Here is an 18,479-nt window from a genome sequence, read left to right on the forward strand (position 1 = left end):
TTCAAGCATTGCATCTAGTCTTTTTAAATCTAAAACAGCCCCCTTCCATCTTTTCCAGTTTTCATGACATTGACTTGTTTAAAGGGGCCAGGCCAATCATCTTAGAAAATGTAACTGCAGAATTTGTCTGACTGTTCTTCCCAACTTGTTTATACTAAAGTTTTTGTGTTTTTAAACTGCTGGAATAATAGCATATACACCATTTAATATCCTGTTTTTCCCCTAAAGTTTTTAATAGCCCTTTTCATTTAATATAATTATATCTTCATCATATTATTGACTATTCTTTGAAAACACTGTCTATAGCAGCTGCAAATGTTCTGAATGCATGTACCCTAGGTTACTTAACCACTCCTCTATAAAATGAATATTTAAGTTGTTTCTAATTTTTTTGTTATTTATAATAACACCACAATGAAAGTCTTATAACATGAGTGATGAGGAGCACTATCACCACCCAAATTTTAGATCTCATGTATTTTTTTAAACAATGTTTTGTAAAAAGGGGTTATGGTAGCAACACGTACTTGGCAAAGTTAGCCAGGTTCTGAATGACCTTGGCAATCAGAGTCAGAGTCCGAGACGTGCGGTCATCAGGATACTCCTGCATTAGGTTGAACAGACTGGGAGACATGATGGCTGGGCACAGAAAACGCAGGAACAGCGAGGCACTGATGAGCCGTTCACTGATGTCTTGCTTCCCGCGGTTCAAGCACTGCTGCTTCCATGATGCAAACACCTCTTTCAGTTCACGAGGGAAAACACTGGGGAAGGAAAAAAGATCAAAATCTCTAAATACCCAAGGAAAGTGCAAGCAATCTCACTCTGGCCCAACATACCTCCGCTCTAGAGCCAGGCAATGAGGGCCTAGTGGAGACCTTACATGGTTTGTGACTGAGAGGTGGTGGAAAATTCACAGAAGCCCAGATGGAGACTAGAAACCCAAAGCTGTAAAACTCAGGAATTAGTATAAATTTAGTTTTGCAAAGTGGGAAAATAGCATGAGGCTCCTGACTATACCATCTGGTTTAATCAAGATCACCATAATCTCTCTAAAGACTGTTCATCCAGAATCTTCCAAAATCTCACCAATTGCTGGGGTTGGAGCAATGATCAAAAATAACTAACACATCTTTTTAACACCAGTAAATATTTTAGAAACCCATTAGAGAATGTGGCGTTAATATTGTACACAAACATTGTATTTATGTAGATAGTTCAGAAATTCTTGGGCTCACAATGGAGATTTAGATTTTAGACAGGAAGGTATTAGGGAAACTGTCAGTCCCCCCCCCCGCCCCCCCAAGCCCTTCCTTTGGTTGGGAAATGATCGTTAACACCGTGATGACTTTTATATAGAAAATGAAAGTTCCTAAGGTGGTGGATGAAGCACTGACACCAGCTCACCAGTACGAGTTGATGATCTTGCAGAAAGCCAGCTCACAGCACATTTTCAGGTTGCTCTGATGGTCTATCAATTCACTAGATGAACATTTGCTGGGATCCACTTCACAGTTCTCATCTGACTCATACAAAGCTTTGATGAACTCCCCTATTTGAGGAGAGAAGATGACAGATAGTAGAACTATAAATAGGGTTTAAAGTTTGTGCCCAGAATGTTCTGTGTTTTCCATGTGAACCATCAACTTATTACTATCTAGCATCTAATTTCATGTGCAGAACTAAGTCAACAGGTATGAACATAGTACCGCTAAAAAAGAATTTGCCTTTGTCACCAAGGATGGAAATCAGGCCTTTTTAGGGTCTGCTTTTCTGTATCCCATAGGTGGTATTTCCTGTGTGTCACAGGACATCAGCATGCAATCTGATTTCAATCAGAAAGGTAAAGGGGGCCAACAGAGCCTGTGAAGTAAATAGTAATGCTTTAATCAAGAGAAATGAATATTACATAATATACCTGGTAACTTTCAACTCAATTTTCTTAGATAATTCTTTAAGTAGTCTAGAAATAGTATCCCTTTTTTCCCTCCCAAAAAGTATGAACTATAGCACAATTTTAATGATTCAGAGCGCTCAGCTATACTTAATTTGTTTTTCTGAGATTTCATTGAAAAGTCTTTTTATTTTATTTAATGCTTATGATGAAATCTTCAATTGTATCATTAGACTCCTGCCATAGCACATTCAGTATCAGCTAGAATCAATTTTTTTAAGTCTTTGAAAAAGCACATGATTTCTCTTTTTTAGTTGTAGGGATTTATATTCTTATTTTTCTTACCTCCCTATACTGTAAACGCTTTGAAGGCAAAATCTATCCAACTAATTCAACATTCTTTATGGTCTACTCCTGATAGTCATATGTGCTACTGAACACTTGAAATGTAGCTAGTGCAAATTGAAATGTGTGATAAATGTAAAATACACATTGAATTTCAAATAGTATAAAAAAGTAAAAGAATTTTTACTCATGAAGAATTTTTATACTGATTACCTGTTCATATTTGGATAAAATGGGTTAAAATGTTATTAAAATTAATTTCACCTGTGACTACTAGGAAATTTCAAGTACTCACGTAGAACTCCATTATGTTTTTATAGGACAGAGTTGGTCTACATTCTGTGTGAAGTACAGGGACATGGAGATAAAAGAAATGACTATGTTCTCCAAGGAACTCATGCCTGTTTTATCATGATGTGCACTGAAGTGCCCAGCACAGTGACTGACTTTAGTGGTCGACGCCTGGAATTGCAAGTGAGTGGCTTAACAGGAACTACTGAGTGAACAAAAGTCAGTTATTGTTGAAAAATTTGAAGGCCTTGAAGATAGAAACTGAGAGTTGTGGGACTTGGCAAGAGTTTCCTAGTTTTTGATGCATAATAACAAATGTTAACACTTTTAAGACAATGCATTTATATCATGATGTAAATAACCAACACGTCTGGGGAAACAGGCCACCCCCACTGGTATTATTGTGTATCTCAGACACTTGAGGATCTTGGGGTAGCTGCACATGCTGATGGGCTTTCTCTTTCTGTACAAATTGTAATAAACCCATCTGCTGTTCTTCCACTGGTGAGTACTGCAGAGACTTCTTAAAGCCAAATCTTGAATAACACTCTAGTCAGCTAGACCTAAACAACACCCAGAAGTTTAGCCCAATTTGTTTGTCTCATGAGGATGAAATAACTTAAAATCCAAAGGGGAAGAAAAGAAATTGTTTTCCTTCTCCATACCCAAGGCATCATGAAGATACTGTTGTCCCACCAACTTGAGGTATTCCTCAATGGACTTGGTGGCAATGGTATTCTCTCTGAAGATCAAGACATCATGTTCTCCACAACGATCCACCTCAGACATCACCAAGTCCGTCAGAAAATCCTGGTAGAATAATGTTCAATCAGGCAGAAAGCAACTGAATAAATAATATACATCAGAAGAGACTGATGAAATATCAGACATCCTGGGAACCCTGCTTTAAAACTAAAGCTACCAGATTCATTTGAAAGAAAAAAGTTAAGTCAGGATAAAATCCTAGGTGTCACCACCCCTGAGTTTAAAATTCTTTCACAGATTTCTCCATTGCACGTGAATAAGGACCATAATTTTGAGTGCAGCTGACAAGTCTCCGTATGTTCTGGTTTCTGTCCACCTTCCTAGCTTCATCTTGTGCCACTCTCTCTGTATTCTGCTCCAGGCTCAAGGGCCTCCTTTATAGGTCCTCGAACACACCAAGTCTTTTCTAACACACAGTGCTGTCTATTCTCCACAAATTTTGTGCAAATGCTGCTCTCAGTTTTGCTTCACTCACCCCACCAATCCTGCCCCGACTGTCATGAAGTTAATTCCTGGGATCTTTTGGATCTTAGTTCGTACATCCTTTCCTCAGTGAAGTCTACTCTGACCAACACTGCCATGAACCCCATTAGTCAGGTCCCCATAGCGCACTTCTCGGCATTTCTCACTCTAATCACTTTTTATTTCTGTAATTACTTGATTAATATCTATTTCCGCTAAAAGACTGTAAGCCCCATGAGGTCAGAGATAGTGTCTATTTTTGTTCACCTCCATATTTTTAAGCACTTAACAGTTTCTGCACATATTAGGTATTCAATATCTAACAGTTACAAATTGGTCCACAGTATCAACATGGAATTTCTTGAACTCAACACTTTACCTTATTTTCTAGGCAATCTGTCTGCTACACCTCCACCCCCAATCCATCCACGGAGAAGGAAGGCATGATGAGAAATAAATTTCTTAATAAAGAGCTGCTTCATTTCTCACTGGTCTTAAAGAACATGTTTATTGTTCAGTTTGAAATGTGATATCAAATATTTTGAATGTTATGTATTCACTGGATATATCAAAGTCTCTAAGTATAAGAACAGGAATATTCGAATTTATTTTAAAATTAAGCATTTTTGAACATTAATGGGACTTACTCTGGGGCACCTTTAAGTGTGTAAAAAGAGTTGTAGACTTAGGAATCACTATTTAAACTCTCAGGCTAAGGGGCAGGAGGAAACTTCTGAGGGTGATGGTAATATTCAGTATCTTGGTTGTGCTTGTGGTTTCAGTGGGAGCATCATCTGTCAAAAATCATTCAATTTTTCACTTTAAATGGGTATAGTTTACTGTTTGTAAATTATGCCTCAATAAGGTTGTTTTAAAAATTCTGCATATATCCTGAACTTTGAGCTACTAAAAAGCAGAAAGAACATACCCTACAATTTCAAAGATGACAATCAAAATTTCAGTGACACCTCACCCCAAATTCTTGAGCTTTTTTAATGCCAGAAACCTAAAGATTATTATCAGTAAATCCAACCACAAAAATTATAATCAATAGGAAGGCAGTTAGATAAGGGACTAAGTACTGAATATATCGGCATATTCTGATTTAAATCAAGAAAGCGTAATAGCACTTTTGTAAATAAGTTATTCTATCTGTGAACACCTCTAGGTCTGAAACACAATGTTACTGTGGCCAATTTGTATATAATGTAATAGTGACTCAGCCTAATGAAATGAGTATGCCTCATAGAGGTGATAATTACTCTAGTTCAGGCTGATCAAAGACTATCATTTGCTTGTTGTTCTTCATACAATTAGCACATTTCTCTTCCTTCATCTTCCTAAATTTTTACTTTTATCCAGGATGAAATATGATTCATATTACGCCAATTATATAACATCCCTTGCTATTTTTATTCCAAATATAGATTTTAATCCCATGAAGATGCTTGCTAATACCCAGCATGCTTCTGGAATACCTCCTTCTGTGACCAGGGGATATGTTACTGGTTAATCTTAACTCAGACAAGATATAGTGAGGAGTAAAACACCGTAAGAAACAGCCTTGAATGTACTGTGGGATTATCACGCCCATATCACCAATTTATTTTTCAGACAATAAAGGACTAGCTGTGGTATCTAACTTCAATGCAAATGAACTTTAAATAAATATTTGTGATCTCTCCATTTTATTCCTTTAGTTTTATAATCTCTATCTTTTCTGTATCTAAGAACTGCTAGTAGGTTTCCTTCTCAATTCTTTTTTCTTTTTTGAGCATTAGCAATAAGTATTTCTCTAATTTGCATCTCCACAGTATCATATTTTGGTTTCTTCATACAAGGTAGGGAAGAAGCTTTGGGTAACGTAATCCTCCTTTCCACTTACCTTGGCTCTGCCAGTACTTTGAAGAATGTGCACTAAGGCACAAGCCAACTCCTCTTTATTTCTCACACTAATTACTGGTTCAAGGACAGAACACAGCATGGTGTAGTTGCTGGTGACAAATTCTGCAAATTCTTTGTATTGTTCCATAGGCAGAATGGTGATAGTTTGGAAACGTGATTTAATCCGAATAGAAGGTCCTCCTGTCTTTCCTTTGTTCGGTGTAGGTGTACTCACTGGATACCACTTTTCTACAAATTGGCGACCAGTCACACTAGCAGAGGGGATGTTGACTAGACCTACATAATTATTCTTGTCCTTCTTTTTCTTTTTTTCCACATCTTTATAAATGTGAACTGTGATGCTATGAAGAGGTGGAAGGCTATAGAATTCAAAATGTTCACCCCAGAAAATATTGTCTGCTTTGGTCTTGCTGGTTGTACGAGCAAAGAGGGTATCATCAAGGCACAGTTCACAGAAATATTTTTTTTTAGGGGCGAGGTCCTTAGCTTCAATGATCCATAAACGAAGAACATTTTCAGCTCGTCTGCAATTGTCCTATAAAGAAGTAATAAAGCTAAGTTTGAGAGCTGAAATCCCAGGAAGACATTTTCCTTTTGAAATAGGTGATACTGCTTATATACTTTATTATGGGTAATCCTATATAATAAAAGCCTAACATGAGAAGTATCCGGTCGTCCGTTCAAGCAATCAAAGTGTAATATGCTAATGACATGCTAAGGCCTCTCAACCATCGCTATGACGTGCACTGACCACCAGGGGGCAGACAGTCAACCGGTTGATCAGTTGCTATGACATGCACTGACCACCAGGGGGCAGACACTTTGACTGGTAGGTTAGCTTGCTGCTGGGGTCTGGCTGATTGGGATTGAGCGAGATGGGCCGGACACGCCCTGGAGCTCTCCCGCAGTCCCTCCCCAGCTGGCCAACCTCCCGCACCCCTCCCTGGCCCTGATTGTGCACCAATGGGGTCTCTCGGCCTGGCCTGCACCCTCTTGCAATCCGGGACCCCTCGGGGGATGTCAGAGAGCCAGTTTGGACCCATTCCTGCAGGCCAGGCTGAGGGACCCCACTGCATGAATTCGTGCGCCTGGCCTCTAGTCAATAAATAATGAAAGGAATTGTTATATCATTGTTCAGGATAATAGGAAGCTCTAAAGAGAATGTTTCAGAATCTTACAGAGCCATATACATTCTATTTTACTTGGGTTAAAAATATCATTCTGTAACGTAAGTTCTCATGTAGCTAGCCTCATGGCAACTGAACTGATGTCTACAAATAAAAAAGAGATAAGTAGTTAAGAAACTTGTGTTCTAGTCCCATTTCTATAATGTATTAGCTTCTGATTTGGGCAGGTTACTTAAATTCTGAGTCTTCTTATCTACATTGGTAAAATCATGATAATGTCTGCAATATAATTATGTTCAGCATAAAATGGCATAATGTTTGAAATGGCAAATGTGTTTAGAAAGTCCTATAAAAATTAAGGTGTTATCACTGCATTTAGCGTCTATCAATTTATTGCTTATAGAGTTAAACATTGTTTAGACCTCAAAGCCACTATTACCTTATTTGGTTGAACTGTCCTGCGAAGGTTTTCCATCCACTTATCTCTTTCTGAAGCAGAGTTACAGCTGAAGCATTTACTTCCACTCAAGTAGGTAACCTTCAACATAAAGGTTAGACATAAGGAAAAGAAAACATAGGGCTTAGGGCTCTAGTTTCCTACTTGTATTGTTTATGAGTTAAGATATGCTATGAACCAAAATCATACTACATGAAACCAGCTTTGTGATTTCTACATCTACATCTACTTTTTGCTTTGCATCCTCACTTATCTCCTGATGAGACAACAAAGGCCAGTGAGAATTCAGCTTAGGATCCTAAAACTGTTCTGAAATACCAAAATTAAAAACCTTCCAGGACACATCTTAAATGAAATGCTAATGAATATGTCCAATTCTGAGAGAGTTAATAAAGAATAAATAAAAAGGGAAGAGCCTCTCTAAAACAGATTATCCAGTTTCTTGGGACTGCTTTTGAGGCATCAGGCTCTGCCCCTCCCCTTCTCCGTCTTGTCTGGAACACCACAAACTCAACCTTCGCTCACCACCTGTTCCCCTGCTTCCCCCTCTTCAGTTTCCTGTAATTGGAGGACCAAAAAAAAAAAAAAAAAAAAAAAAAAAAATCACTATCTGGAGAGGAGAGGAAAGGATGAACTGCATTAGCAGTCACCCTACCAGAGACAGAAGCAGAGGACCACTCAATCCCCTCACCCCTTGCCCATCCTATCTAATAAAAGAGTAATATGCAAATTGACCATCACTCCGCTACAACCACAAGCCATGCCCACTAGCCAATAAGGAGCGAGTATGCAAATTAACCCAACCAAGATGGTGGCCGGCCACGGAGTGAGCAGGAGGCTTAGGTTTCCCTGGCGATGAAGGAAGCCAAGCTTACCGCCCGCTCTGGCCGGTCCTGGCCTACGCTCAAGCCTACAAAGTTTCAATTATAGAAGATAAATAAATCCCAACAAAAATGGCTGCAGCCACAGAGCAAGCAGGAGGCTTGGGTTTCCCCGGCAATGGAGGAAGCCAAGCTTCCTGGCCTGCCTTGCACTCCGCTCAAGGCTACAATTATAGAAGGCTACAAAGTTTCAATTATAGAAGATAAATAAATCCCAGACCCCAGGACCTCCGCTTGGGTTGCCGGAGGGTGTGGCCAGCCTGCAAACCACCACAGGCCCCTCGCCCAGGCCGCCCCACGCCCCAAGGGAACCCCTACCCTGATCCAGGACACCCTTCAGGGCAAACCAGCTGGGCCCCACCTGTGCACCAGGCCTCTAGCCTATCTAATAAAAGAGTAATATGCAAATTGACCATCACTCCAACACATAAGATGGCTACCCCTATGTGGTCAAAGATCCTGCCCCCATGTGGACACAAGATGGCCGCCACAAGATGGCCAGCAGGGAAGGGCAGTTGGGAGGGACCAGGCCTGCAAGGGAGGGCAGTTGGGGGCAACCAGGCCTGCAGGGAAGGGCAGTTGGGGGGGACCCAGGCCTTCAAGGGAGGGCAGTTAGGGGTGACCAGGCCTGCAGGGGAGGGCAGTTAGGGGTGACCAGGCCTGCAGGGGAGGGCAGTTAGGGGTGACCAGGCCTGCAGGGAAGGGCAGTTAGGCATCAATCAGGCTGTCAGGGGAGTGGTTAGGAGGTGATCAGGCTGGCAGGCAGAAGCAGTTAGGGGCAATCAGGAAGGCAGGCAGGTGAGCAGTTGGGAGCCAGCAGTCCTGGATTGTGAGAGGGATGTCCGACTGCCCATTTAGGCCCGATCCTACTAAACGGGCAGTCGGACATCCCTCGAGGGGTCCCAGATTGGAGAGGGGGCAGGCTGGGCTGAGGGACACCCCCGCCCCCGTGCACGAATTTTGTGTTTCGGGCCTCTAGTGTTTAATAAAAACCTTCCACCTAGACCCCATCACCATGTCTCATTCTCCAAGATTGCCCGCTCTCACTTCTCAAGTGCATACTGTCATGTTAATAAATTACTGCGCTTTGTTAAATCTTTCTGTCATGCTCTTGAATTCCTTCTTGCTCTATGACAAGGACCTGGATCAGGTTGAGGCCTCCCTGGGTGCCCCGTAGCATCACCTTCATTATAATATTATAAGATGGTACTAATGAAATTGAAAACAGTTACCAGTATTGGGTTATTGTCTTTGGAACCTATTCTCCTCCACTAGGCAACTCACCTGTGATTTTTAGTCTTTAGGAGATTAACCTGACCACTATTATCACTTTTCTTTAAAAATGGAACATGTGACCTACACTGAGTGGCCAGATTATTATGATCTCTGAACGCATAATAATCTGGCCACTCAGTGTATATCTTATATAATAAAAGGCTAATATGCAAATTGTTCCCTCGACCAGCAGGCAGGCCGGCCAACTGCCCATGTCCCCTCCCCCTGGCCAGGCTAGCCGGACCCCACCCATGCACGAATTCAGTCACCGGGCCTCTAATATATGTATATACACACTGAGTGGCCGGATTTTTATGTGTTCAGAGATCATAATAATCTGGCCACTCAGTGTATATGCCTAGCAGTTAACAATGGGCTTGGTGTACAACCTGTTGAACCGAGTTTCAAAATACAGGAAGTTCAAGTGTCTTATAAAAAAAACACTAACAAGTGACTTGTCCAAATTGATGTGTGCTCACATATTAACACAATCTCAGATTATAACCTAGTAAATTAGATCAGATTATATATTCTGATATAATATGGTAGCTACTAGCCACATATGACTAGCGAACACCTGAAATGAATGTAGCTAGTCCAAATTGAAATGCGCTATAAATGTAAAATTCACAGGAGATTTTGAAGATTTAGTACCCTTCTCCCCCAAAAAAGAATGTTAAAAAAAATCTCATTGATAAGTTTTATATTAGTGACATGTTGAAATTGTTAAGGACAATTTGTTCATTTAAGAAATCAGGCACCTGTAATGTGCCAGGAACTGGGCAAGGTGCTGGGGATTATAAAAATAAATAAGACTTGGTCCCAGAGCTTAAACTACCCATGATACAGTTAGAAAAATTACCTTTTGGTCAATTTCCTCAGAGAATCATTAAAATTGGGGCTTAAACTTTTAGGAGAAAAATAACAAGATAGTGTTTGCTATCTTTACCAATACTGAAAAACTGAAATACAACTTTAATGTTATTGTTAGTCTTGTGGCCTCTGCTGAGAATGTACTAAAGAACTCGTTTATTTTGAAAGCAAATTAAGTTAAAAGGAATGAGAAGCCATCAGTGATAACTTTAACCACCAATATAATTAGATTGACAGATTTCCAAGCCTTTTTCCTAGAAGTAGGTAATTTCCAATAACGGAAAACTAGTTAAGATGATCAAATCATCAATACCATAGTAATAAAATCACAGAATTATTGGATAGAAAATCTGCTTGTTGTTCGACTACTCTTCCTTCTTTCTATACTTTTTTACCTCGAAGCAGAAGTCTTGTCCAAGGATGCTACTATGAAGCGGTTTCACTGATACGGGCTCCCCTCTGCCAAGATCCAGACACTCCACTGCACTGCATGGGCTCAGCAAGGACTCATGGGAACGGGACTCTTTCAGTTTAGGCAGCCCACGAGACCTAACATAGAAAAAGATGTGTAAGACAGTGTAACTACATGCTACATGGCCAACAAAGAAATGACAGTCTAATACAGTGGAGGCGGACAAGAAATGTATAAATGACTAAGGAAAAAATAAATGAGGAGCAAATTAGTAGTTAATCTGTAACATTAATAACAGTAACCATATTTATGTGGCACATATAAATCGTATATATATTTTTGTATACTCACACACATTTTTTCCTCAATAAAGCAAAAATACATCCCATAATTTTACTAGTCTCAAGGGAGCTCAAAGCTCCAGTACAGACATTTTTATCCTCACTCCTGTTTGGAGATGGAGAAATATATACTATTCAAGGTTATCTTATATATTCTTATTTATATAAAGGTATTATCAAAAGACATTATTTCTTTCTTTCAGATTATCCTCTTCTATTACTGATAAAATAGTAGTGGCTAAATCCTCATTCTGTTTCTTTCTGCTTTGGCAGAATAAACACACACACACACACACACACACACACACACACAGTCAAAGCCAAGCTTTTCAGCACAAGACCCTGCCTTTCAAAAGGTCTGATTTCCATATCAATATGACATTCTTTTCTGGCAAGCTTTTGGTTCTATCCATGCTTTACTGTATAAATATGAATAAAGAATAAAATGCCTTGAAGAAACCTCCCACCCACAAAAGAAATGTTCAAGCTCTCATCTAGAAGAACAGTGCTTTGTGAACACCATTCAGGCATCCTGACTGATTTTGTTTCCTAGCTGTTTAAAAAGAAGGCTGGGAATCATGACTCTTGTCACCACAGGAGCTAGAACTTTACTATCTTCCCCTTGGAGGAATTAGCAAAGTCAAACAATATAAAGCACAATATTTTTGAATTCAGTAATGGATAGCCATGCAGTTTTACTCAGTAATTATAGTATTTATTGGCTGAAAACAGTTTTTTATATATAAATAAATATATATATTTCGAGCACAAGTACCTAGTAATAGGGATAAAAAGAAATGCCTTGTGTGAAGATATTAATTTTTGTAATTAATAAGCAGCTTCATTCATTTCCTTAAAATAACCATGATAACATTAAAAGGAACTGAAATATCAGAAATGTCAGAGTAGCTTTCAATTAAATTATAAAGTAATGAAATATAGAAAATTAGCACTAAAGGCTGCTCTTTCCCTCTGTTTCCATTCTAACATCATTTAATAAACTCCATATAATAAGAAACATCTTAAGCAATAGGATTTTAGTTCATTCTTTCCATATATAAAAACCCAACCACCATTTAATGTTTAGACTAACAAACGTGTGCTCTGATATTCAGTCTTTTTAAGGTAAAAAAGGCAATAATTATAGTTAGCATTAATAATACATAAAAGTGTGCACAAAAGCCAAATAATATTTTGTACATAAAAATGTAGCAACTCCACATTTATTTCTTTTGTTTTACTGGATAAGATAATGACATGTTATATAATGCAAAGACAGCACAACAACTATAAATAATTAAATGCTAAAATAATTTTACTTTAATGTAATTAGCATACAACTTTCCCACTATGCTTCATAGGAAGCTTGGTTGAGGCAACAGGATACTGTAATCTTTTTTAAACATACAGAAAACAACAATTCAGCCCATTTTCCCAGGAGGAGTTATTTGGAGGGAAAAAGCCTCACACTCTGGTAGTGAGCCTCACAACAGGAAACCAAAAGGCATATTTAACATAGAAGGAGGGATGACAAAAGGCTCACTTTCATTTTTAAAATTCTCTAGGAAAATACTATAAAACAGAAATTAATTTTGTTGCAAACAAAATAAATGTCTACCTACATGAAGCAATTGTACAGCCAACTGGCAGTGCAACCCCAAAGCATACCGGTGCCACATGTCACGGTATAGCAAGTCACTTTCTGAACTACATCTCAGAAAACAACTGTTTAGAAGACAAGAACCAATAGAAGATGGTTTCCCTGCTGCCTTCAATTACTGATAACATCTTTGGATCAATGTTTTCCAGGTGTAATTTCAAGTCCTCAATAGAAGCAGAACAGAAAGACAAACAGCAGAACATGAAGTCATCTTCCAAACAGACAGCAGGATCGGTAATATTCATTCCTCTCTTTCTCAGACTGCATCAGCCCCTTAGGTAACACAAACAAGGTTCCTGGGCTCTCGGCTGGGCCTGTTGCCATGGTGCTACACCTATAAGGAGATTATAGAGCGGAAGGCAGCAGGGAGAAGCGGCAGCTTGAAGGACTCAAGGAGCATGCTCTGCAAGCTTGACCACTTTAAGAGAGAAAGAAAGGAATGGCAAGGCCCTCACCCATTTCCATTAACCATTTCTCATAGTCAAAGGCTGTAGGAAAAACTGAGGCAACCTGGGGGTGGAGGAGAATCTCTTAACTCTACTAGGAAACAAAGCTGAGAAGTTTTAGCTTGCTTCATATGATTCCCTGCCTCCTGTTAGAAGGTATTTGCTACATCCTACCTTGCAAGTACAATCTTTCTCTCACATCTATTCTATTTTCTGTGCAGTGCTTACTCTAATGTTTCTAGGTATGATTTTACATTTATCTTATCTGGGTTACACATTCTTTTTTCTTTTAGAAAAAACTGGGTAAATTTCTTTATTCGCTGAATTTCCAATGCTTAACAAACTTCATTTCAATACTTAGGTCTAACTTCCAAACACAGCTATAAACAGATTTTGCAACCAAGTTATTTGGAATTAGAATTCAAAACTCCTCCCAGTTACTGAAATGGCAATTATTAACAAATAATTCAGAATCTTCTATTGTTCACCATTTATGTATGTATGTATGTGTACATACTAACACCCACCCAATGAACCGAACTCCAAAGTCACTAATATGTTCCACATTACTACTGAGTAAATAAGCAAGCCCTTCCTGTATTGAGAAGAAAGTATCTCTGCGAAGACAGAAGTAATTCCCAGAGAAGCAGGATTACAGTAAACAGTAAGATCAAGCAGCCTGGGAATGGCTGGGGGATGGGTGGGTGGGGATGGCATTATCTGTGCAAATATCCTATATAATAAAGAGCCAATATGCAAATTGACCCTCACACCCTCACAAGATGGCTGCCTACTACTAGGCCGGCATGAAGGTTAGTGAGGGACGACCAAACAACTGAACATGCAGGCTGTGTGGGGCGACCAGGCCAGCGGGAGGTGGGGGGGACTGTTGGGGGTGACCAGGTCGGCAGCAGGTGGGGGGGGCAGTTAGGGGCGACCAGGCCAGCAAGGGAGGAACTTGGAGGTGACCAGGCTGGCGGGGGGGGTGGGGGGTGGGCAGTAAGGGGCGACCAGGCCAGCAGGGGAGGGGGGCAATTAGGGGTGACCAGGCAGGCAGGCAGGTGAGCTATTAGAAGCCAGCAGTCCAGGATTATGAGAGAGATGTCTAACTGCTGGTTTAGGCCCAATCCCCAGGATCGGGCCTAAACCGGCAGTCAGACATCCCCCAAGGGGTCCAGATTGGAGAGGGTGCAGGCTGGGCTGAGGGGACCGCCCCCCCATGCACAAATTTTGTGCACTGGGCCTCTAGTTTATACATAATAGCATCAGTTCCCTCAAATCCCCTCTAAATCATGATTACCATCTCCTGTACCTTCATAAGAATTGATTTTCTTAGATCTGCTAAATAGAGAATATTAGCAGCTGGTAAGGCAGCTTACTTATCCAATGGAAAGCAAAATGTGAATTTATTGAGAGGATGAAAGTTTAAAACATTTTTTCCAGTCCACTTTGACAATGACCCTCATTAAGAAACCTAACCTTGAAAGTGAATCCCTTAAGTTCTTTCCCTGATCCACACCCACACCCTTACCCACTAATGCCAAATACCATATAACAATAATTCAGGGCTCCAATTTAAATATTTCTCGCTTTCATGAAATTGCTTTCCAGAAGCGATATTAGTTCTTAGTAGTTCTTGATTTCTGTGTGAGCTCTAAGACCTCCCTCTAGCAATGTGAGAGGTAAGCGTTAAAAATCTAACTGCTTTGCAAATGAAGATTACCTGCAGCTTCTGACCTCTTTAAGAGGCTTTCTATTACTTACTACAGTGAGTGACTATTATATTGCTTTAACACACATGCGTATCTGAAATGAGTCTTAAAAGACAAATGTAAGGGGTGGGGTATGAGGAGCCAACACCATTGGATACAGTGATGACGAAGAAAAAGGGAGTCAATTTAACTTTGATTAGTGCAGTGTTAAGTAAAACACAGCTGGATTTTACTCAGCTTAACAATCCAATTTTTTAAAAAGCCAGATTTCCCCCAAAGCACCAATAGTGCTTGGATGTGCTAGCTCAATCTGCCACATGTTTAGATTCAGCCCCAAACTTGGGAAACTTTTCATTAAAAATGCTTATTGCCACACAAAATCCTGTACTCCGGTGCAGGTGAATTTCTGCTTGGCTTGGCAGTCCTGACTCCGTATTGCGCCGCTGAATTCTTGAAGAGAGAGCTCAGCCATAAGCGGGTGCAACAATGTATACTTATATTCAAGGCAGTTTGCCTCACCTGAAAATTTCCCAGGTAGTAATTAACAAAATTTGGTTATCCTAACACCAGCAAATTTACACAGTGTCTAATCATTTTTTTAAAAAAATTGCATCTATGATCTTACTTTGGGAAAAATGTAGCTTTACTTGTTTCCCAATTTCAATTGTTTTTCAAACCTGGTATCCATGAAAACATCCAACTGATGTTTTCTGTTTGTAAAAGCAGATCCTTTCCTATACTACAATGCTAAAGGTTTCCTTTCATGAATTAAAGGAGAAAGAAAGAAATTAAAGTTCATTCACCAGAGTTCTACTTTTGTGTCAAAAAAATAAAAAGGCCTTCTAGCTGCACTGGGTACCTGCTGCATTTAAAGCCAGTCCCCGCTGCTTATATTACTCACTGCTTTTATGTTAGCTTAAAAGAAACCCACACAACAAGCTACTTATGGAAACATAACATACACTGCTGATCTTCCTTCTCCCTGTTCTCTGCCTCTAGACAGGATGGTCTAATGAGACCAGCTGCTAATGGTAAAAAAGGATACTTGTCAGCCTGAGTTGTCACTTAAAATGAACAAACACATGGGAAGGAAATATATCATCATAGACAAAAATGACATTCAAGGTATTTTGGTACAAATACATGTATATATAAATGCATTTGGACACAGAAGGAAAACAAGATTATAAATATTAAAACATGTTCTGGAGGGCAGAAAATTCAACTAGCCTCCAATATGACAATCTCTTTACAGAAATTGTACCATATTCCTTTTTTGTCCTTAAATTAGAAATGGAATAAACTCTACTATGCCTACTAAACAATTTAATATAAACACAACTATATTGAATTAAAAAACACTCATGAAACTAAACCAAACCACACTCATAAAGCAACTCAACTAACATACTTGCTATTTAAAGTGTGAGTGAAAAGACTACTAATTTTTCTCTTTTTCTGAATTTTGTTAGACTTTTAATCACATTATTGCCATAAAATAAAGTATGGGTGAAAAGAGTTAGGTAAACGAAGGAAAAATTGATGGAGTTCAATGACATTTACTTGTTAATCATTCCTAAATCCATGACTATTTGCTTTCCCATTAGTTTCTAGTTTGGCTGAATAAATGAATATATGTATGAATCCATCTATCCATCAATAATTACTAGGTGTGCAATATGCCAGGCACTATGTTATGAGTAGATGGAAAAAAGACAATGGAAGACAGACTCCTTATAACTGGCTTGGCAGGAGCAACTTTGCAGTTTTGATTAATACCTTTGAACAAAAGCTAAAAATCATAAAACTTCTAAAATCTAGAAGAAAACATAGGTGAAAATCTCTTGGGACACCAAAAAACCCCATAAACGTTGCTGATGGGAATGTAAAATAGTACAGGTACTCCAGAAAATAGTTTGATAGTTTCTTATAAACCTAAATATGTACTTACAATACAACCCAGCAAATGCATCCTTGTGTATTAACACCAGAGAAAGGAACACTTATGTGTATACAACCGTTCATAGCAACTTTATTCATAATAGGTAAAAACTAGAAACAACTCAAATGTTCTTCAGTGGGTGAATGGCTTACCCAGCTCAGATACATCCATACAGTGAATACTAGCCAGCAACATGAGGAACAGAACTATTGATAGATACAACCACTTGGATGGATTTCAAGGGCATTCTATTTAGTGGGGGGAAAAAAGGAAGAAAAAAAGCCAATCTTAAATGGTTCATACTATATGATTCCATTTATATAACATTCTTGAAATAAACCTATAATGTAAAAAAAATTATGCCCTGGCTGGTTTGGCTCCGTGGATAGAGCGTCGGCCTGAGGACTGAGGGGTTCCAGGTTTGATTCCAGTCAAGGGCACATGCCCAGGTTTCAGGCTCGATCCCCAGTGGGGAGCGTGCAGGAGGCAGCCAATCAATGATTCTCTCTTCATCATTCATGTTTCTATCTCTCTCCTTTCCCTTCAATAAAAATATATTAAAAAAGAAAAGAAATCGAAAAAAAATTAGTGGTTCCTAGGAGACAGGGAAGGGTGGGAGAGGCAGGTATGACTATAAAGGGGCAGCAGGAGTTCTTTCTGGAAAAGGAACAACTCTGTACCTTAGTTGTGGAAGTGTACAGATAATCAATGTATAGATAAGATAAAACTGCAGAGAACTATAAACACACACAAATTGAGTGCATACAATAATTGGAGAAAACTTAAAAATGTCTGTAATCTAGTTAATAGTATTGTACCCATGTTACTTACCTAGTTTTGATATGCATACAATTATAAGATATCACTACTGGGAAAGCAGGGAGAAAGGTTTGCAACCTATGTACTATTTTTACAACTTATTTTGAGTAGATAAATTCAAAATAAAAACTTAAAGCAATAGTTCTAAATAGGAGAAGCTCAAGAACACTACACTCAGTTTTAGGTATCTCCTGACAAAGAACAAACAAGCTTTGTCAGTGAGCCTCAGAATAGAGAATATTACTTTGAAGGTTTTTATTTGAGGGACATTAGAAGAGGGTGAGAAAATTCTACATGTGCTTATCTTTACCTCAAGACTGGTGGATTTAAGCAGCACTTCCAGGGTAAAGTTGGCAACCTGACCGGCTTTTGGAATCCTGGAATGCCTGACAATGTAATTGATCACCGTTTTTCAGTATTTCCTAGTTTTTCAAATTTTTCAAAGTATATTTGAATGAAAGGCAGAAATATCAGAGTCTTCTCCTATCCCAACACTCTCCCACATAACATGGCTTTAATGTGAAAACGCTGCCAATATTGATTCTAGGAAATCACTTTACCAGCTTTTATCTGATTAGATGGCTTTGGAACAATAATGACTTTGTGACATCCTATTGATTTTGCCTCTAAAATGTTCCTCCTATCTTGTCTCTGCCTCTTCATTCCCACTGCCACTATCCTCTTCAGAGCCTTCATTATTTCTTACAAATAGCTGTTTGCTAACTGGCCTCCCAACCTTAGTCTCTGCAAACGAAGTCATTTGAAATTCCACTGCTGGATTAGACCATACATAGCACAATTCTGATTAGGTTATTTTCTTACTAAAAAATGTTTAAATGTTTCCCATTGCTTGCTTACACAACCAACTCCCG

The 18,479-nt window shown here is 39.1% G+C and overlaps 1 protein-coding gene across 10 annotated transcripts in view; it reads right to left on the reverse strand.

Annotated features, from left to right (window-relative positions):
• RASAL2 (RAS protein activator like 2) overlaps positions 1-18,479 on the reverse strand; it is a gene marked incomplete at its 5' end in the record, with an annotated part of 257,338 nt that overhangs the window by 22,646 nt on the left and 216,213 nt on the right. For all 10 annotated transcript variants that reach the window (XM_080648920.1, XM_080648924.1, XM_080648919.1 and 7 more), the window contains 6 exons: positions 528-764; positions 1,408-1,552; positions 3,196-3,340; positions 5,643-6,197; positions 7,229-7,327; positions 10,671-10,824. In XM_080648920.1, the coding sequence (XP_080505046.1) occupies positions 528-764; positions 1,408-1,552; positions 3,196-3,340; positions 5,643-6,197; positions 7,229-7,327; positions 10,671-10,824 (1,335 nt within the window). The remainder of the gene's footprint in view (positions 1-527; positions 765-1,407; positions 1,553-3,195; positions 3,341-5,642; positions 6,198-7,228; positions 7,328-10,670; positions 10,825-18,479) is intronic.

Source organism: Plecotus auritus (genome assembly GCF_963455305.1).
Source record: "Plecotus auritus genome assembly, chromosome: 12".
Lineage (NCBI taxonomy): Eukaryota > Metazoa > Chordata > Mammalia > Chiroptera > Vespertilionidae > Plecotus > Plecotus auritus.